At 42.7% G+C, this 18,629-nt stretch overlaps 1 protein-coding gene across 1 annotated transcript; it reads left to right on the top strand.

The window, feature by feature from the left end:
* Nucleotides 1-5,618: 5,618 nt before the first annotated feature.
* GARIN3 (golgi associated RAB2B interactor family member 3) lies at nt 5,619-8,442 on the top strand. Its single transcript, XM_059416544.1, has 2 exons — nt 5,619-6,227; nt 7,243-8,442. The coding sequence occupies exons 1-2, from the start codon at nt 5,619-5,621 to the stop codon at nt 8,440-8,442; spliced, it is 1,809 nt and encodes a 602-aa protein (XP_059272527.1).
* The last annotated feature ends 10,187 nt before the right edge of the window (nt 8,443-18,629 follow it).

Here is an 18,629-nt window from a genome sequence, read left to right as displayed (position 1 = left end):
CCTAAGGCAGAAGCAAACTGATTTGCATCCTGCCCCTCAGGGGAAGAGTCAAGGTGACTGCAGTCTTGATCCAGGGCCAGAGGTAGACAAAGCAGGTTGGCTTCCTGAAGTCCTAGGTGTCTAAAGCTAACCGCAGCTCATCCCACGCCACCTTGCTTAGCAGCATTGACATAAAAGTACTGGGGATTGTATTTTAGGCCAGGGGATTTACCCCACAGATACATACTGTGTACTGTATGGAAATCTCCCCACCCTCACATCCTGCCCTAGCTAACAATGCCCTCTCAGGTGGCATAGTCATTAAAAATGCTATATATAGAGTCTGCTTGCCTTGGCTTTCAAAATAACAGACGGGGAACAAAAGTTATTGACTGAAACCTCTTCCCATGATATATATGTAGACTTGAACCACCTATAGTCCTGCATGTCTACATATAAGCAGTATATCATATATTCTTTTTACTTCTTATGTCTCTTTAATCTTAGGCCAATTAAAATATATATGGAAAATTGTGCTTAGAATTGCGGCTTTGGCAGTTTTTTTTTTTTTTTTTTTAAGATTTTATTTATTTATTTGAGAGAAACAAGAGAGCAGAGCCCAAGCGGTGGGTTAATGGGGCTGGAGAGAGAAGCAGACTTCCCGCTGAGCTGGGAGCCGAGATCAGGCTCCTTCCTAGGACCTGAAGACATGACCTGAGTTGAAGGCAGATGCCCAATCATCCAAGCCACCCAGGCGCCCTGGCAGTTTTTCATACAATATAATTACTGTTGGTTTTAATATCGGGATGGGTGTTACTAGGCTCACCATGCATTTAACTCATTCACTATTACCCTAGTATATATTTAATTACCCTCCTGTTTTGTTCCCTGATTCTACCCTGTGTTCTCCTCTGAGATCGTGAGCTTTCTGAAATTAAGGTCATGGCACACACATACTTCACTATTTTCCTTGTTAAGAAGAATTACCCGGGGCGCCTGGGTGGCTCAGTCTATCAGGCAACTGCCTTTGGCTTGGGTCATGATCCCAGGGTCCTGGGATTGAGCCCCACATCGGACTCCCTGCTCAGCGGGGAGTCTGCTTCTCCCTTTGCCTGCTGCTCTGCCTACTTCTACTCACTATCTGTCAAATAAATAAATAAATTTAAAAAAAGAAGAAGAAGAAGAATTACCCATGGGGTGCCTGTGTGGCTCAGCTGGTTAAGCATCTGTCTTCTGCTCAGGTCTTGATCCTGGGGACATGGGATGAAGTCCCACATTGTCAGGCTCCCTGCCAGCAGGGAGCTTGCTCCTCCTTCTCCCTCTGCCCTTCCCCCCAGCTTGGGCTTTCTCTCTCCCCCTCTTGCTATCATCTCTCTCTCAAATAAATAAAATCTTTAAAAAATAAGAATAAAAATAATAAATAAATAAAATTACCCAAAACTTGTAAATAAAACATTTGAAAGGCAGGCAACATGTACTTTTGGTGCCATAGTAAAACATTCCTTAACATGCTAGCCCAAGGATTATTTAATTGTCTAAGAGAAGGAAGTAAAACCATGGAATTGTATCAGTAAGACTGAAGTATTGCTATCTATTATTTTTAGAAGCTTTTTTGAGATACATTTCACATACCATAAAATTCATCCATTGAAACTGTATAGTTCAGTGGTTTTTAGTGTATTCACACTTTGTAGCTATCATAATGTAATTTGAGAACATTTTTGGTCCCTAAGAATGCTATCAACTATTGATTCAAGTCTCAGAGTCTGTGAAGTTCTGTAATGACTTACAGATTTTTGTTTAGAAGAGATGCAAATGATTTCTGCCTTATAAAGAAAAGATAACCCCAAAGGTTAAGATTTTATTGTCTTGTAGAGATTTAACCAGTTCAGTAACTAACTTGGTTACATCCACCTGACATTCTTTCTCCGATGCCAATGGCTATTCCTCCGATTCTCTTTGGAACCAGCTTTCCCATCCTGCTGGTTCCCTCATTGGTAGATTAATTAAATCTTCGAGGTGTTTCTCTATATTTGTATGAAAGTCATGTTTAATAATTTTTGAGACTTACCTTTGATAACCTGAATGCTCTTAGCACAATAATGGGCAATGGAATGGCCAACTGGTAAACATATCCTGACTTATTGATCTCTATTTTTTTGATAGGAGATGTGTCAGACTTTTAAAGGTTGGGAAGAGAGAATAAATTTTTGAAAGGTCTTCAAGAGAAATCAGAAAACAAATTTTGAATGATATTTTATGTTTTGGTTCTCAAATTCTGAAATTTTGTGCTACAGAGAGTTACCTTTGAATGAAGCTATTTATTTCTTTCTATATCAAGGCCTGAATCAATGAATGGTCTAAGAATAGAGCTTTACTGACATAACATTTTTATAGCTCTGTAAGTCTTAGAATATTATCTATTTATGTAAAAGTAGTATATGCAACAAATCAAAATCTGAAAGGTATAAAAGAGAGTGCCCTGGAGAGCTAGGTCTCCATCCCACCATTTCCCCCAGCCAACAAGTTGCCCCAAGGTCGTTTTTGTTACCAGTTTCTTGTCTATCTTTGCACACATATGTACACACACACAAATGTCATTTGAAGATTTTTGATTCAAAAACATATGGCATACCATATATGCCATTTTGCAACTTGCTGTTTTTCAATCTACTAACATCGATTGAAAGTTGTTTGACACCAGGATACATAATAGTTGCCTCAATTAAAACATATCTAGCAACTGATCATTTTTTACTTCTTGCACTGCTACCACACTCGTCTTAGCCATCATCATCATCATCATCTCTTGCAGGAGCCACCCAGTCTCCACTTCTGTCCCCCTGCACCTCTGCAATCTCTCCTCAACATGATGGTAAGAATGATCTCTCTACAGCATCATCACCCCTTTAGAGCAAGGCCAAAGACCTCACAGTTTTACAAGGCCTGTACAACACCATCTGCTCCCCCACTGTCACCACAGTTGCTTCTTGGTCTCAACTCCAACCACTTTCTTTCATTCCACTCTTGTCACCATCATCACGGCCCCCTTGGTGTTCCACTAACACACCAGCAATGCTCCTACCTCAGAGTCTCGGCTCTTGCCATTCCTTCTGATTGAGAGGCTACACCCTCAGATGTCTGTACAGCTTCCTCCTTGACCTCCTTTAGGCCTTTGCTCAAATATTGTATCTCACTGAGCTTTTCTTGATCACCACCTCCTGCTCCCCCTTCCCCCTGAGCATGCTCCCATCCAGTGTTCCTACTTTTTCTTTCTTCACAGCACTTATCATCAGTGGGCCTGCCAACTATTTTACTCATGTATTATCTATATAAAAGCTCTGAGAGCCAGGGTGTTTGTCTGCTTTGTCCACTGCTGTACTCTTAGCACCTAGAACAGGGCCTGGCACAAAGTAGGCACTTAATAATATTCATTAAGTAGAGGTATCGATGCTGCACAATATTCATATATGTATGTTCTATTTATGTGACTGAGTCTGGTGTAGTTTAACCACTGCCACAAGTGGGGACTTCCATGTGCTTTTGATCTCTTGTGACTTTGAAGAAGTTGTTTAACTTCTTTTAGACTTGATTTGCTCCTTTATAAAACACGAATAGTAGTTGTACATATAATTCATAAATCAGTTGTGAGGATTAAATTTTTAAAGGAATGTGAAATGCCTAGTAACATGGCTGGCTTGTAAGTTCTTAAAAATGATTGTGTTTTCTCTCATTATCAGTCATTCATCAGAAATAAACTTATGGGACTATATGGTTGGCTATAATATAGAAAAAGCCAACTTCTTATTTTTAAACCTGAGAGTGTTAACTTTTAGTGATTGTCTCCTTATTATAGAATATAAGCCTCTTTATTCTTTTTTTTTTTTTTGAGAAGTCACTTAACACCTTTAGGAAAAAAATGTTTAGCTCTTCAGAAGTAAAAACCTTTATCTTTGCAATTCCATTTTCTAGCTGGTCCCCAAATTCATACTTGCTCAATCAATTTTGTGGAATAAACAAATAGAAGAATAAATCTCGGTGACCAAAACAAGTTCCTATTTATTGGAAAGCGACAATGTACCAGGTACTGTGGTAGGCACCAGGGATATAAAAAAGAACATGTTTATAACCTGGGTGGCTCAGTTGGTTGTGAGTCCAACTCTTGATCTCAGCTCAGGTCTTGATCTTAAGGTTGTGAGTTCAGGCCCCGTACTGGGCTCCTGCTGGGCAAGGAGCCTTCTTAAAATAAATAAGTAAAGTTTTTAAAAAGAACATTTTGTTGTTGAGATTTATTTCAAAACCTCCACCTGGTAATTTCTTTTAAGGTTTTATTTATTTATTTATTTATTTATTTATTTATATTAACATATAATGTATTATCAGCCCCAGGGGTACAGGCCTGTGAATCGCCAGGTTTACACACTTCACAGCACTCACCATAGCACATACCCACCACCTGGTAATTGTTGAGCTGGAGGGGGGCACATTTTATTTTAGAAGTAGTCTTCTAACTGGGGGAGGGGATATTCGGATTCATCACCTGTGTAAAGTAAAAAAACCAAAAAACAAACAAACAAAACAAAAAACAACGCCAGAAAGATGTCTTTGCCATAATTTTTCTGAAGAGCTTTTCAAAGAAGTGAACCATCAGTGGTTTATCAGGTAGACATCAAGAGTGAAGCAGCAGGCGTACCAGTGCGGGAAATCCTATGGTGATTCAAGACTTGTATGAATTCCTGTGGTTCCCAGTAAGTCCCCACGCATATTGCTAACTGCAAACGATTCCATATTTGGTGCAGAATGAGAGTCTAATGGTGAGCCATGAACGTTGAGGCAGAGAAAAGTCCTGATCTGAATCAGAAGACCTGGGATGGAATCCAGGTCTGAGTTCTGACGCTGACCAAGATAATTCTGAGACTTAGTTCATCATCATAAAATTACGGTTTTAAGATTTCATCTCCTTCATACTAGAAAATGGGTGAGAGAAGCCTCCCTACCCTGGAAACCACTGTACAAATGGAGCTCTGGTTCTAACAGGTAGCAAAAACCCCTTGGGGCTATTTACTCAGCAACTCCTTCTGAGAGCCTTTGAGCACGTGCTCTATGCCAGGGCAAAGAGAAAAGCAGTCCCAACAGGATCCCTGCCCTTAGCAAGCCCACAGTTCGCTTCCAGGATTGGATCCCTAGGACATAAGGTAGCAGATGCAAAAATACACTTGCAGGAAGATGATCATTATAGGGATCTCTATAACAACGACAAAACTGAAAGCAACCCAGATATTTACAAAAGCAGATGGTTTCATACATATGCATCCTAACATCTTGATTGAAAGAATATACAGCCTCCCTACACCTCCACCCTGTGGGAGTCAGTCTTTCCCCCCGGAGTGGGGGAGGGGAGGTGGCCGTTAGCTTGGGGAGAGACTGGTGACCCTGCTGCCCCCAGGGGGTGGCTGCTTGGAGGCTGGGACAAAGGGGTGTGTGATGGGGACAGGTCACAAAGGACTGTGGAGGATAAATGAGGTGGTGAGAGGAGATTTAGGCAGAGCCCTGCAGGGAGATGGGCAGTTGCCTTCACTCCCTCTCTCTCTCAAGGACTCGATTTGTGGCTGGTGGAGCTGTCTCAAATGAAGAGAACAATGAGCAGCGAATGTTTGTTACCTTACTACACGGCCCACAGCTACCGTTCAATGGGCGTGTTCAATACCTCCATGGGGGACCTGCAGCGACAGCTGTACAAGGGAGGAGAGTATGACATTTTCAAATATGCTCCAATGTTTGAAAGTGACTTTATTCAGATCAGCAAAAAAGGAGAGGTGATAGACGTGCACAACCGTGTCCGAATGGTGACCGTGGGCATCGCGTCCACCAGCCCCATCCTCCCGCTACCTGATGTCATGCTGCTGGCTCGACCAACAAAAATCTGTGAAGAGCATGTCAGACACGCCCAGACCACCAAGGGGAGAGGTCGCAAGCCCACGAAGACCCTAGAGCTCACCAGGCTGCTTCCCCTCAAGTTTGTCAAGATCTCCATTCACGATCGGGAGAAACAGCAGCTGCGCTTGAAGCTTGCCACCGGCCGCACTTTCTACCTGCAGCTGTGTCCCTCTTCAGATGCACGAGAAGACCTCTTTTGCTACTGGGAAAAACTTGTCTATCTCCTGAGACCACCAGTGGATAGCTGCAGCAGTACCCCGACCCTGCACACAGCGGAAGCAGTTCCCCTAGAGGATGACAAGGGCCTAATGGTAAGCATCAACAGAGACTCAAGAGAATGGGGCAGGGTATTTTGGGAGCACAGCTCAAAGTTGGTCTACAGAAGCTCAGATGCTCTCTGAGGCTCACCTGGAAAATGCACTCCACTTGAGTAGTCTCAGGGCCAAATGAGCCCCCACTAGGGCATTTAACATCTCAGGGAGTTTCCGAGTGCTTCTCCCACTTGTTCCACAAGGCTGAATTTCAGAGAGACGTCACAGACCAGCTGTTTTGGTCTCATACCCATGGTTGTAACCCCTACCCTCCAAATGGGCATCCTGCTGGCCCAGTCTCTTCTCCAATGCTTACTCCAACCCAGTTAGTCTCAGCAGCTGTGGAACATTGTTAGCAATTAGGAAGCCGTTCCCTCACTCTCTATCCCTATGACTACCGTGTGCTGATTAAAATCAGGACCACCCACGTGTGTGTGCACACGCACGATTTTCGCAGCCACCCAAATGCAAATTGTGTGGATCCCTTGACCCAGCATTCCTACTTCTAGGAATCTGTTCAGCAGAGACGCAAACATGTGTATAAAAGACAAATATAGGGGCGCCTGGGTGGCTCAGTGGGTTAAGCCTCTGCCTTCAGCTCGGGTCCTGATCCCGGGGTCCTGGGATCCAGCCCCGCATCCGGCTCTCTGCTCAGTGGGGAGCCTGCTTCCCTCCCTCTCTCTGTCTGCCTCTCTGCCTACTTGTGATCTCTGTCTGTCAAATAAATAAATAAAATTAAAAAAAAAAAGACAAGTATATGAGGATGGGGAGTTATATCAGTGCTTTTCCTGGTGCTGGGATTGTTAAGGAAAAAGCAAGTGACCATTTGATAGGGGCGCTGTAGATGAGATCTTGAGATGCCTCAAGTGGGAGCATAGATTCAATCATTTGGAAGGTCCTGCCGCTTAGAAGCCCTTGAGTAGCTCAGCTCCAGGTCCACGCTGAGAAAGGAGCAGACAGTTCTAGGCTCAGTTTATCATCTCTCTCTTACCTGTTTCTTCTCCCCTTGGCACAGACCACAGAGCTCCATAGAGAAGGGGATCGGGATGAGTTCAGGCTTCACAAGCCTCCTCGCGAGGTGTCCAGAGCCACCTCTTCGGGGTACGCTGGGGGAGAAGGACTCCATCACGCGCACAGCCGAATGCCGGGCTCCCCTGCAGTGGCGAGGGCTGCCGGGACCGCCGAAGGTGCAGCCGCCAGGGCAGTCGGGACCATGGCGGGGGCGGCCACGAGCACTATCTCAGGCTTGGCCATGGCTGGGGCAAAAACAAGCTCTTCGTCAGGTGCGCTGAGCTTAGCAGCCACCAAGACTTCGAGCACAGGCCAGGTAAGCACGGCCCTGTCTGGAGCCACCAGCAGAAGTCCGGGAGAAAGTGGATCCAACAAGGCCATTGCAGGGGCTCTCAGTATATCCTCAGAGAGTACGAACGTGGCATTGGGGGCTGCAAGCACGTCCTCGGCAGATGCCTCGGTCCCAACGACGGGGACTGCCAGCCTCTCCCCAGGGAGCAGCCTGAACGTGGTGTTCGCAGGCGCATTGACGACCGGCGCACCTGCTGCAGAGAAAGCCGCCGCCTGCTCAGCGGTAGGACCCCTCGTCTCCACCTTGCAGAGTGAAGGCTACATGAGTGAGAGGGATGGAAGCCAGAAGGTCTCCCTGCCCCATGCTGAAACCCGGAAGGAAAAAAAAGAAAGAAGAGAAAAGAAGGACAGGACATCCGGGAGGAAAAGTTCCCGTCACCACAGGACCAGGGAAAGTCACCACAGGACAGGAGGGGACAAGTCCACCCGGAAATCATCCTCCCACCGGTCCTTATCCGGCGACGACAAAAGAGAGGACAAAAAGGAAAAAGGGAAGACCCATGGAAGAAGCAAAGGACACAGCTCTCACAAGGGTGGCGGCCACAGCGCCGGGGCAAAGGAGTCGAGGACAGCTCACAAATTGGGGAAGATCAAATCCATAACCAGTTCAGGCGCAGTGAGTAAGAAATCCAGTAAAATCGGCTCTTTCCTCAAGAACTTGAAAGTCATTCCTGGCTCAAAAACTGTGGTCAGGTCACATGATAGAGGGCTAGACTTCGTGGCTAAGACAGTAGAGAAGCGCAACATAGAAGCCAAGTTAGAGAAGGCCCCGGGCAGCAAAGATCTGGAGATCTCTGGTACCATGACATCTGAGACAATGGAGACCATAGTCATTGAAGCTAAATCCGTTTAAATAGGAGCCCGGGCAGGAAGCTCACAGTGGAGATCCAGCCTCAGGGAAGTATCCCTAGAGATACTTTTTGCTTTCTCTAATAAAGGAAATCATGCAACCCCAAAAGAAATGCTGTCTCGTTTGAATAGTCTATATCTCCTAGCCTGCTAGTGACCTCACAGTGGCTCCTGTGATGTGACCCAGGCTGCAGCCTGAGACCCCAGCCTCCAGTCAGACAGAACCTCACCTTCCACCCATGACTGGCAGATCCAGTATGAGTGCCATGCTGTGCGTCCATTCCTCTCTGCCTTTGTTTTCCCCAAGACCATGTCTACCAGTCGCACACTATAGCCTGGAAAGCACCACCAGTGCCATGTTCCCATGTTCTTCTTTCTCTTCCCCAAAAGTCCCTGAAACATGGACTTTCAGTCCAGTCCACAGACTAAAGACAGGACTCGTGTCTCCTTGGAATAATCAGGAGGCAAAGGGGATCTAGCCACATTTGTAGATGATCAGAATGAGGAGTTTACCATCTAGATCAGGAATTGGCAGCCAGAGAGCCAAATCTTGCCAACTGCGTGGTTTTGTAAACAGTCTTATGGCAACACAGCCACAGGCGTTCATCTATATATTGTCTATGGCTACTCTCTCATTAAAGTGGCAGATTTGAATAGTTAACAATAGATTACCTTTAGACCTGCAAGGTCTAGAGTATTTACTATCCGGCACTTTACAGAAAAGTTTTGCCTACTCTGGATCCAATATTAATGGCTCTTCCTCCCAGCTTTAGACTTTGGAGAAACTCTCAAATGTGCTTACCAGTAGACAACTAGGAGAATGCTTACAGTAAAACAATTTGTAATAGCTAAACTCTGGAAAGAGCACAAATGTTTAGCAAACAGGAGGACTGATAAATTGTGGCATATGACTACAGTGCATATTAGATAACAGTGAAAAGGAATAGCAGCTCTTCATGTTAGCTTGGATGACTCTCACATAATATTGAATAATAGAAGGAATAGAAAAATACATAGGATATATTCCATTTACAGAACACTTCAAAAACAAGGTCAAACAACATGTTTGGGGGGTACATACTTACTAAAAGTGTAGAGAAAAACGAGAAAACAGCAACACAACATTCAGTATAGTGGATATCTATAGTGTGGAAAGCCAAGAGGGATGATCTGGAAGGTACAAAGAACTTCAAAAAATGGGGATTGTTCCATGAAGGGAAGGACTGTATCCATGCTAATTTATTAAGGAATCTTTGTTTTAAATTTTAACATCCCTAAAATGAGGATGGATTTTAAATTGTCAGTCTGGTGACAGTCACCACTTAGAAATACCTTGACAAGTTTCACTTACATTTTCCTATTAATATATGCACAAGAGAGGTAGATATTAAAAGATCTTCATTTGAAAGATCTCTCCCAGTCAGTATAAAATAAAAATCTAAGTGGTAGGGACACCTGGGTGGCTCAGTCATTCAGCGTCTGCCTTTGGTTCAGGTCAAGATCCCAGGATCCTGGGATCAAGTCCCAAGTCAGGCTCCCTGCTCAGCAGGAAGCCTGCTTCTCCCTCTGCCTGCTCTGCCTGCTGCTCGCCTTGCTTGTGCTCTATCTCTGACAAATAAATAAATAAAATCTTTTTAAAAAACCCTAAGTGATATAGATACTCAGAAATCAGGAACATAGAAAAGGTATGGATATATTGTTAAAAAATAATAGAATAATCAAAAGTGCTGTTTACAAATGAACTATTACATATGCATGTGGAAAATAATTCCAAAGATAAAAAGTCATACTATGTTCAGAATGAGATGATAAATTTTATAAATTTTAAAAATGCCTATTGTAGAAAAGAAATAGGGTGCTGTTAAGCATCTCCCTTCAATTCAAGTCATGATCCCAGGGTTCGGAGTCCCTCATCAGGCCCCCTGCTCAGTGGGGAGTCTGCATCTCCCTCTGCCTCTACCTCTGCCTCCCATTCCCCCTGCTTGTGCTCTTTCTCTCTCTCTCTATCAAATAAATTTAAAAAAATTTTTAAAAAAGAAATAATATTGTCTTTTCAATTAAAAAAATGTTGTAAATAAGTTTTACAAGTCTATGAAAATCATTGAACTGTTAACAGATGATAAAGGTTGGTTTTGAGAGAAATGATTCTAAGAACCGGTGTATTTGTATGAGCCTGGAGGTCATCCTCGAGCCTTGCAATTCTTTCCTCATTCTCTCTGACAATAAAGTCTGCTAGGATGGAAGTTGGGTTTCCAGTAAAACCTGGGGACTTCCTCTGTAGAGCACATTTGTGTGGCAGAGGTGGGGGAGGTGAGAAATGAGGCACTCTCTGGAAGAAGTGGTAACTTGGGAGTATCAGGGGGAAGTCCTTCTTAGTTGCTCCGGTGGGTGGCTGGAAAATCCCACCTTGTGATTTCCGATATACAAAGATCAATAGATGCTGGGGATTATAGTGTCCTTGGACAAGTAGAAGGAGATAAAGATAAAGACCTGACAGGGGCTTTGGAGAAGTCTTCTGGGAATGTGAGAGGTTATGGGGTACAGGGGAGAAAGAAAGGGTACTCATTTCAAAGCCTATGACTCAGAGTCCCAAATTTATGCTATGCCAGAGATTGAATTATTGAAGATACAGATGCCTTAACTGCATGATTATATAGACCATGGCTTTGTCTTTTGTCCTTCTCTTAGTCTTGTTCTGTGCATTCCTACTTCCATTTCTCAAAGGCCTTCTTTAATACAAATCTTGTTTGTTCACCATGCATGGTGTTATCTAAGCAGACCTATGATTTACACAAATGCCACCAAAGTAAAATGGAGGTGGGAACTTGCACACTACAATGTGCTCTGCCAGGCACTTTCTCTGCATTTCCTTTTCTATCTTGACAGTCATCGAGAGACTCATGCATAAATACGTAGGTATTTCAAAGCAACGACCTCTTCCTCCTGTGGGAGATATCAATTGAGGCATCAAGTCAATATACCCTATCAGATAAAGTCAATATTTTTGACAGCAATATTCATCACCATGGTAGCAATTCTGCTGCTGTAAGTGCAACGAAGGAGTGGATGGTTGATTACTAACCAGGATCCCAAACAAAAAGGGATCTTTGGCCAGTAGCAAAATAAGGTCATTCACGGTGTTGCTGAGATCGAATGGAGTCCTTCAGACGCAGGATGTGCTCTGGTGAGAAGAAGCAAGGTGCCTCAAAATATTGAGGAATGTGTCAAGACTGATGTGAAAGTGATGGGAAACAATGCAACAGGGACAGGCGACACAAGGCTTTGAGGTCATCTAAAGGACTTTAACTTCTGAACTTAGAGTAATGGAAGTCACTGAAATGTTATATTTATTTATCTTTAAAGATTAATTAATTTTTGTTTGTTTGTTTCTTGTTTGAGAGAGTGTGCACCCACACCTGTACAAGTCGGGGGAAAGACAAAGGGAGAAAATATTTGAGCTGATTCTGTGCTGACCCTGGAGCCCGATTCAGGGCTGGATTCCATGACCCATGAGATCATGACCTGAGCCAAAACCAAGAATCAGACACTTCACCGACTGAGCCACAAGTGCCCCTGAAATGTTTCAAATAAAGGGGTAGCTTGATCAAATTTGCACTTTGTAAAGGGCACTGTGGTTGCTGTGAAGAGAAATATTTGGGGAAGAGTTTGTTGATATGAGACCTTATGTCATTTCCTGTCTTTTGCCACAGGACCCATAAAATGAAGAGATTGGAGGGGATGTTTTAAAAGATACATTTCCATTTGAAATAGCCATGTGGGGTAGTCATATCTTCAAGGAAGGACTTGAAGCCACAGCTGGGAGTGCTGCCCGTGGACAGCCTTCAGCTGGCAGTAAGTCTGGAAATTGCTTCTGCTTCAGAGAACTCCCTCACCCAAGGTAACACTTCGCAGAGCACACAATAAGAATGGATTGATGTGGAGTGCGAAGATATGACCACCTTATTCCAACAGACCAACTCTCAAGGGCTGTTCTAGTTCAAGAGCTCCCCCTGGAGCCTGCATCACAGCTTGGCTTTGCCCTGAGGGCATTCCTGCTTGCGTCCTTCTCTTACACAGGTGCTGCTGTTGGGGGGCGCTCCTTAACATCCCTCTCACAAACACCATCTCCAAATCTGCTTCTTGGAGAACACAACTGGTGATGTTGTGTCAGTGTAATGTCCTGTGATCACATTCCCTGATTCCACAAACCTTGTGAAAATAGTTGGTGATAGCCGATAAGGGTATGTTACATTCTCTACACAGCTTTGAGTTTAAATCATTTAAAAATGAAATACCTTTCTTTATTGAAAAATTGTATCTACTTTATAAATTTTAGAACATGTAGATATGAAAATGAAAGAAACTGATTGCCTTGATAATTCATTGCTTGCCCCAAAATGGACCAGTTAGACTTATGCTTCCAAAAAGATAGAGTAGACGTATTTTTCTCTATTCCTCTCATTGTTAATATGACTAAAGATGTATCAGAAGATTCTGAAAGATGGAGAGAAGAAGACAGATCAGCCAGCAATTGTAGGAAATGAGGAACAACATGGTGATGAGTTCCTTGGATTTTCTTTTTGCCTTATACATTCCTGACTTGGAGCTGCAGAAGAAGCTGGCAATCCTGAAAAAAAGAAAAAGTCCCAACGAAAGCTTTATCTCTCTAGCCAAGAGGCCAGAAAAGGAGCAGGCAAGAAAGACATAAAGCTTTCAGAAGAAGAAGGAGGAGGCGGCAGCGGCTTTTAGACAAGAACTAGCCCAGCTAAACACCACAGAAAAAACCATGCTCCCCAACTCCCACAGCACACTACATATTACACTACCCATGCAAGCAAGGGTCAAGTGGGGAGTCTAGACTAATAAGGCATCCCATACGCCCAATTGGGTGGTGTCAGAGAATGGCAAGTAAGGAACTAGGGTTTTTATTCAGCCAGCTGGTAACGAAGCTCCTCCTCATGTATCCCCATGTAACTGGAGACCACGGTGGGAGCTGGATATCTCACCAGGCCAGATATCTCACCTCCAAAGTCTGCTAGGTGAATTGAGGCCAAGTGGGATATCTGGACTTTTACACTAGTAACAACATGGTGTCCTTCTCCCATTCCCATTTCCTTGCTGGAGTAGTGTCAGAAGAAGCTTATTCAAAGAAGTTTAAATAAGACATAGAGTCTGCTAACATAACACAAAAATGAGTTTTAAACAGTGCAATAGGCAGAAAATAAAAGGCATATGGATTGGGAAGAAAAAAAAACCTGCCCTCGTTTGCAGAATTTATAACTACGTATGTTGAAAATCCCAAGCAATCTACAAAAAAGTTCTAAAAAGTAGGTGATAAAAAAGAAATAAAAATAATAATAAAAAATAAAAAGTGAGACCAAGTTTGCAGAATGCAAAACCAATTATATTTCTCACCAAAGAAGATTCACACATGGCAAATAAACATAAAAAAAAAAAAAGCTCCACAACATATGTCATCAGGGAAGTGCAGAATAAAATAATGTGACACCACAATATACCTATTAAAATGACCAAAATTCAAAACACTGACAACACCTAGTGCTGGTGCGGATGTGGAGAAACAGGAATTTACTCATTGCTGGTGGGAATGTACAATGGAACAGCCACTTTGGAAGACAGTGGTGGTTATTTTACAAAACTAAACACACTCTTATCATATGATCCAGCAGTTGGGCTCCTTGGTACTTACCCAAAGGTGTTGACAACTCCACACAAACCTGCACATGGATAGCAGCTTTATTCATAAGGGTCTAAACTTCAAAGCAACCAAGATGTTCTTCAGTAGGTTATGATAAATACACTGGTACATCCAAACAATGGAATGTTATTTGGCAGTAGAAGGAAATGAGCTATCAAACTATGAAAAGACAAGGAAATTGAAATGCATATTACTAAGTGAAAGAAGCCAATCTAAAAAGTCTACATACTGCATGCACCCTGGAAAGGGCAAAACTATGCAGACAGTAAGAAGATTAGTGGATGTCAGTGTTCAGAGGAAGGGAGAGATAAACAGGTTAAGTCCGGGAATTTTTAGGGCAGTAGAACTTATATATGATACTCTAATGGTGGATCCATATCATTACATATTTGTCAAGACCCATAGATGTTTAGCACCAAGAATGAACCACAATGTAAGCTATGGACATTGTGTAATAACGATGTATCAATGTTGATTCATCAGCTGTAACAGATGCACCAGCCTGGTGGGGAATGTCCATGATGGGGAAGGCTATGAGTAGTTGGGGGAAGGGGATGTACAGGAGTTCTACACTTTCCACTCAATTTTGCTATGAGCCCCAAACTGTAAAACTTTGAAACTGAAAGCTCTAAAAAATAGAGTCTATATAAAAGTTGTGCTTACAGAGCTTTTCTGTTATGGAATTATGGAACTTTCTCCTGAACGCTGGGAGGAAAAGCTTTTTCTCCCCCACTGGATGTGACTTTTCACATGAGCTTTGAAATGTGTGAGATTGCTATCTCCAAGGTGTATATATTCAATGATACATACAACGTGGGATACCAATAGAAATAATCGATGTCAAATCTTTTTTTTTAAGATTTTATTTATTTATTTGACAAGCAGAGATCACAAGTAGGCAGAGAGGTAGGCAGAGAGAGAGAGGGGGAAGCAGGCTCCCTGCTGAGCAGAAAGCCCAATGCGGGGCTCGATCCCAGGACGCTGGGATCACGACCCGAGCCAAAGGCAGAGGCTTTAACCCACTGAGCTACCCAGGTGCCCCTTGATGTCAAATCTTTTTAAAAACTTAGAAACCATGTGATTCAGTGATTTCTAAACTTTTGGTTCAGTTTGACGTTTAAAAATTTTTTACATGAGGGGCGCCTGGGTGGCTCAGTGGGTTAAGCCTTGGCCTTCGGCTCAGGTCATGATCTCAGGGTCCTGGGATCAAGCCCTGCATGGGGCTTTCTGCTTAGCAGGGAGCCTGCTTCCCCCCTCTCTCTCTGCCTGCCTCTCTGCCTACTTGTGATCTCTCTCTCTCTCTGTAAAATAAATGAATAAAATATTTAAAAAATATTTTTTATGTGAAATCTTCAATGGAATCTAGAAAATAAAGAGATGAAGGTATAGGTGTTCTGGCTGAAGGTAGGCATAGAGTGATCAGGCTAAAGATCTACCAGTTAGGCTATCCTTTGCCTCAGTAGATACCTGGCAGGCTTTTCCATGACTTAGAGGCTACTGACTCTGCCTAAGATTCTCATTCTGCTGAGAAGAGATTATTGGCTTGCCTGAGGTTATCTACCAGACTGGTTGAATTCTGGTCCTTTTGACTCTTAGACCAGAGCTTTCTTCACCCTGCTCAACTCCAATTAAATTGGAGGGTTCCTCAGCCCAGGTTAACATGTGCTAAAGAACAGATTGGGACTCAGGTGTCAGAGCTGGAGAAAAATGATAAAGGGACAAAGGAAAATAGATTCAGAAGGAAGATAGCCAAATCCTGTATAAACCACAACGGCTAGAGTCAGTGTATATATAGGGTAAAAGAGAAGATGGGAGTCCAAATTCATAAAAGCTCTCTCTCCATCCTTTGGAGGCCCAAAGTTCTAAGAGAAGTCCATTTTGGACCTGAAATAGGTGGAAACAAGTGGACAAAGACCTACTCAGATAACTGCAGAGAAACATCTTCTGGGCTTGCAGTGGGTTGGGCCACATTATCTGCAGCCCCTAGGATGGTAGCTGGCTTCTGTAGATAAGCAATATATTTTGGTGAATGAACACATTTTTTTAGAACACAAGTGCATCATTAAAGTCTAAAAATCTGCCTAAGAGGATGCTTTCAGGAAAATGATTCCAATCTTTGAATGATAGAGTCCCCCGGAAGGATCTCTCTTCTTTAAATGATAGTATGTGAACTACTGATCCTGTCTTTATTTAAAATTATAATATTTTATCCATCACGGATGGATTTTTTCCTCTTAATATTTATCTTTAAAGTATTGCATTAAATAATATTTATCCTGATTACTGATTTGCTCCCCCTCCTTAATTTTGCATCTGAGGCAAGTGCCTCACACCTGACCCTAGTCCCAGTGTTGATGTGAATTGATATCAAAGGCAGACAGCTCACATTGTACACACTTGCCATTGGGAAGACATGGAGTTTTTCTTCTTTCTACTGCTTTTGTTCAATACCATTTTTCAACAAAAATATATTTAGCTCTGGCTATGTGGGAGGCAATGCTGGGAATGTCAGAGCTGATGCCAGATAAATCAGGAGCTGAGCTCTTGCCACATAAATAAAGCAGGTGGATAATTGCACCTTAAGGAAGAGAGGTGCTGTGAGCACAGAAGAGAGGCTGTAACCAGGTATAGAGGTCATTTTTATTTGGGTGAACCTGAAAAACCCTTTGGAGAAGGTCACATTTGAGATAGACCTCAAAGAATGACCTTAAATGGGTAGGATATAGCCCAGACTTTTGGGGGAACCTGTAGGAAATAAATGAAGCAACCAGTGAAATAGGTAGATTTTGTGATGATTCCGAAACAGTTACAATAATGGCAAGGTTACCTTGTCTTTGGTGAAATTCCACATCATAATGTAAATGTGGACTTTAACCATAGTAACAGCTACAACAAACCATCCAAAAGGGCTTTCCTGCCTTTTTGTAGGATTCTAAACCCTTTTTAATTTCTTTAGCTTGCGAGAGCTAACTGAAATTGTCCTTCAGTGGGACCTCCTATGTGGGACACAGATCTTGCTGTTGTAAAAAAGTATAAACTGGGGATCTTCCCAAACGCTAGGGTTACTGCTGCCCCCTGCTGCCATGGAAAGGTGTAGCAAGCAAAGCAAAACGCAGGCATCCTCCCTATTTGCTGGAGGCAGGTCTGGGTTATTGAGATTGTTGTTAAGATAAGGTCTTTAGTACCAATGACAGGAAAATGGTAATTACAAATTGAAACTAGGGCACCTGGGTGGCTCAGTGGGTTAACCCTCTGCCTTCGGCTCAGGTCATGATCTCAGGGTCCTGGGATCTAGCCCCACATCGGGCTCTCTGCTTGGTAAGGAACTTGCTTCCTCCTCTCTCTCTGCCTGCCTCTCTGCCTACTTGTGATCTCTGTCTGTCAAATAAATAAATAAATTCTTTAAAAAAATTGAAACTATGGGGGAAGGGGCGTTAGGAGAGGGGGGGTGGGGTTATGGAGATTGGGGAGGGTATGTGCTTTGGTGAGTGCTGTGAAGTGTGTAAACCTGGCGATTCACAGACCTGTACCCCTGGGGATAAAAATACATGTTTATAAAAAAAGAAAAAAGAAAAAAAATTGAAACTATACAGCAAACTGTGGGGGAGCAATACATTAGCCATGACTCTCACCTAAAGTGCATTGTTTAAACAATATATGTGAGCTGATAAAAATCACATGATAGGAAGAAACAGGGACTGGAGATGAAAAATTTAATTTTCCAGCCTCTATTTTTCTGTCTGGGCTTAACAATCAGAGATACAATGTAATTGACTAATATGACCTCAGAGATTTTTATTTATGAACTCTATCAATGATGGAGGTAGTAAGACCAACAAAATCAAAATCTGCTCGGGTCGTATTCCCAGGATCCTGGGATCAGGTCCTGCATTGGGCTCCACACTCAGCGACGAGCTTGAGTCTCCCTCTGCCTGCCACTCCCCCTGCTTTTGCTCACCCTCTCTCTCTGACAAATAAATAAATAAAATATTGTTTTAAGAAAGAAGAAGGAAAGAAAGAAAACATGGGAAAAATCTTTGTGATTTCAGGTTAGGCAAAGATTTCTTGGATAGCATACAAAAATATAAACCATAAAAAGAAAAACGATAGACAAATAGGACTTTATCAAAACTAAAAATGTCTGCTCTTTGAAAGACACTGCTAAAGAAATGAAAAAGATTAGCTACAGACTGGGAGGACATATTTACAGAACCCATATCTGATAAAGGATTTACATCCTGGGTGTGTGAGTGCACCTGCAGTCTTATAACAGAATATTGAGAAAACAAAAAAGCCCGTTAAAAAAATGGGCAAAAAATTTGAACAGATAGTTCATCAAACTGATTGAATCGAAATTAACCTGAAGTTAATTTTATTATATGTAAATTATTCCTCAATAAACTAATCTTAAAAAATATTTCTGCTACCATTTAGGCTCAAATGATAAATACTGATGTCTTTTATGATGTGCT

Source organism: Mustela nigripes, chromosome 12 (assembly GCF_022355385.1).
Source record: "Mustela nigripes isolate SB6536 chromosome 12, MUSNIG.SB6536, whole genome shotgun sequence".
NCBI classification, from domain to species: Eukaryota; Metazoa; Chordata; class Mammalia; order Carnivora; family Mustelidae; genus Mustela; species Mustela nigripes.
Note: the sequence above shows the minus strand (reverse complement) of the source record. Positions and strands in the feature narration are given on the sequence as shown.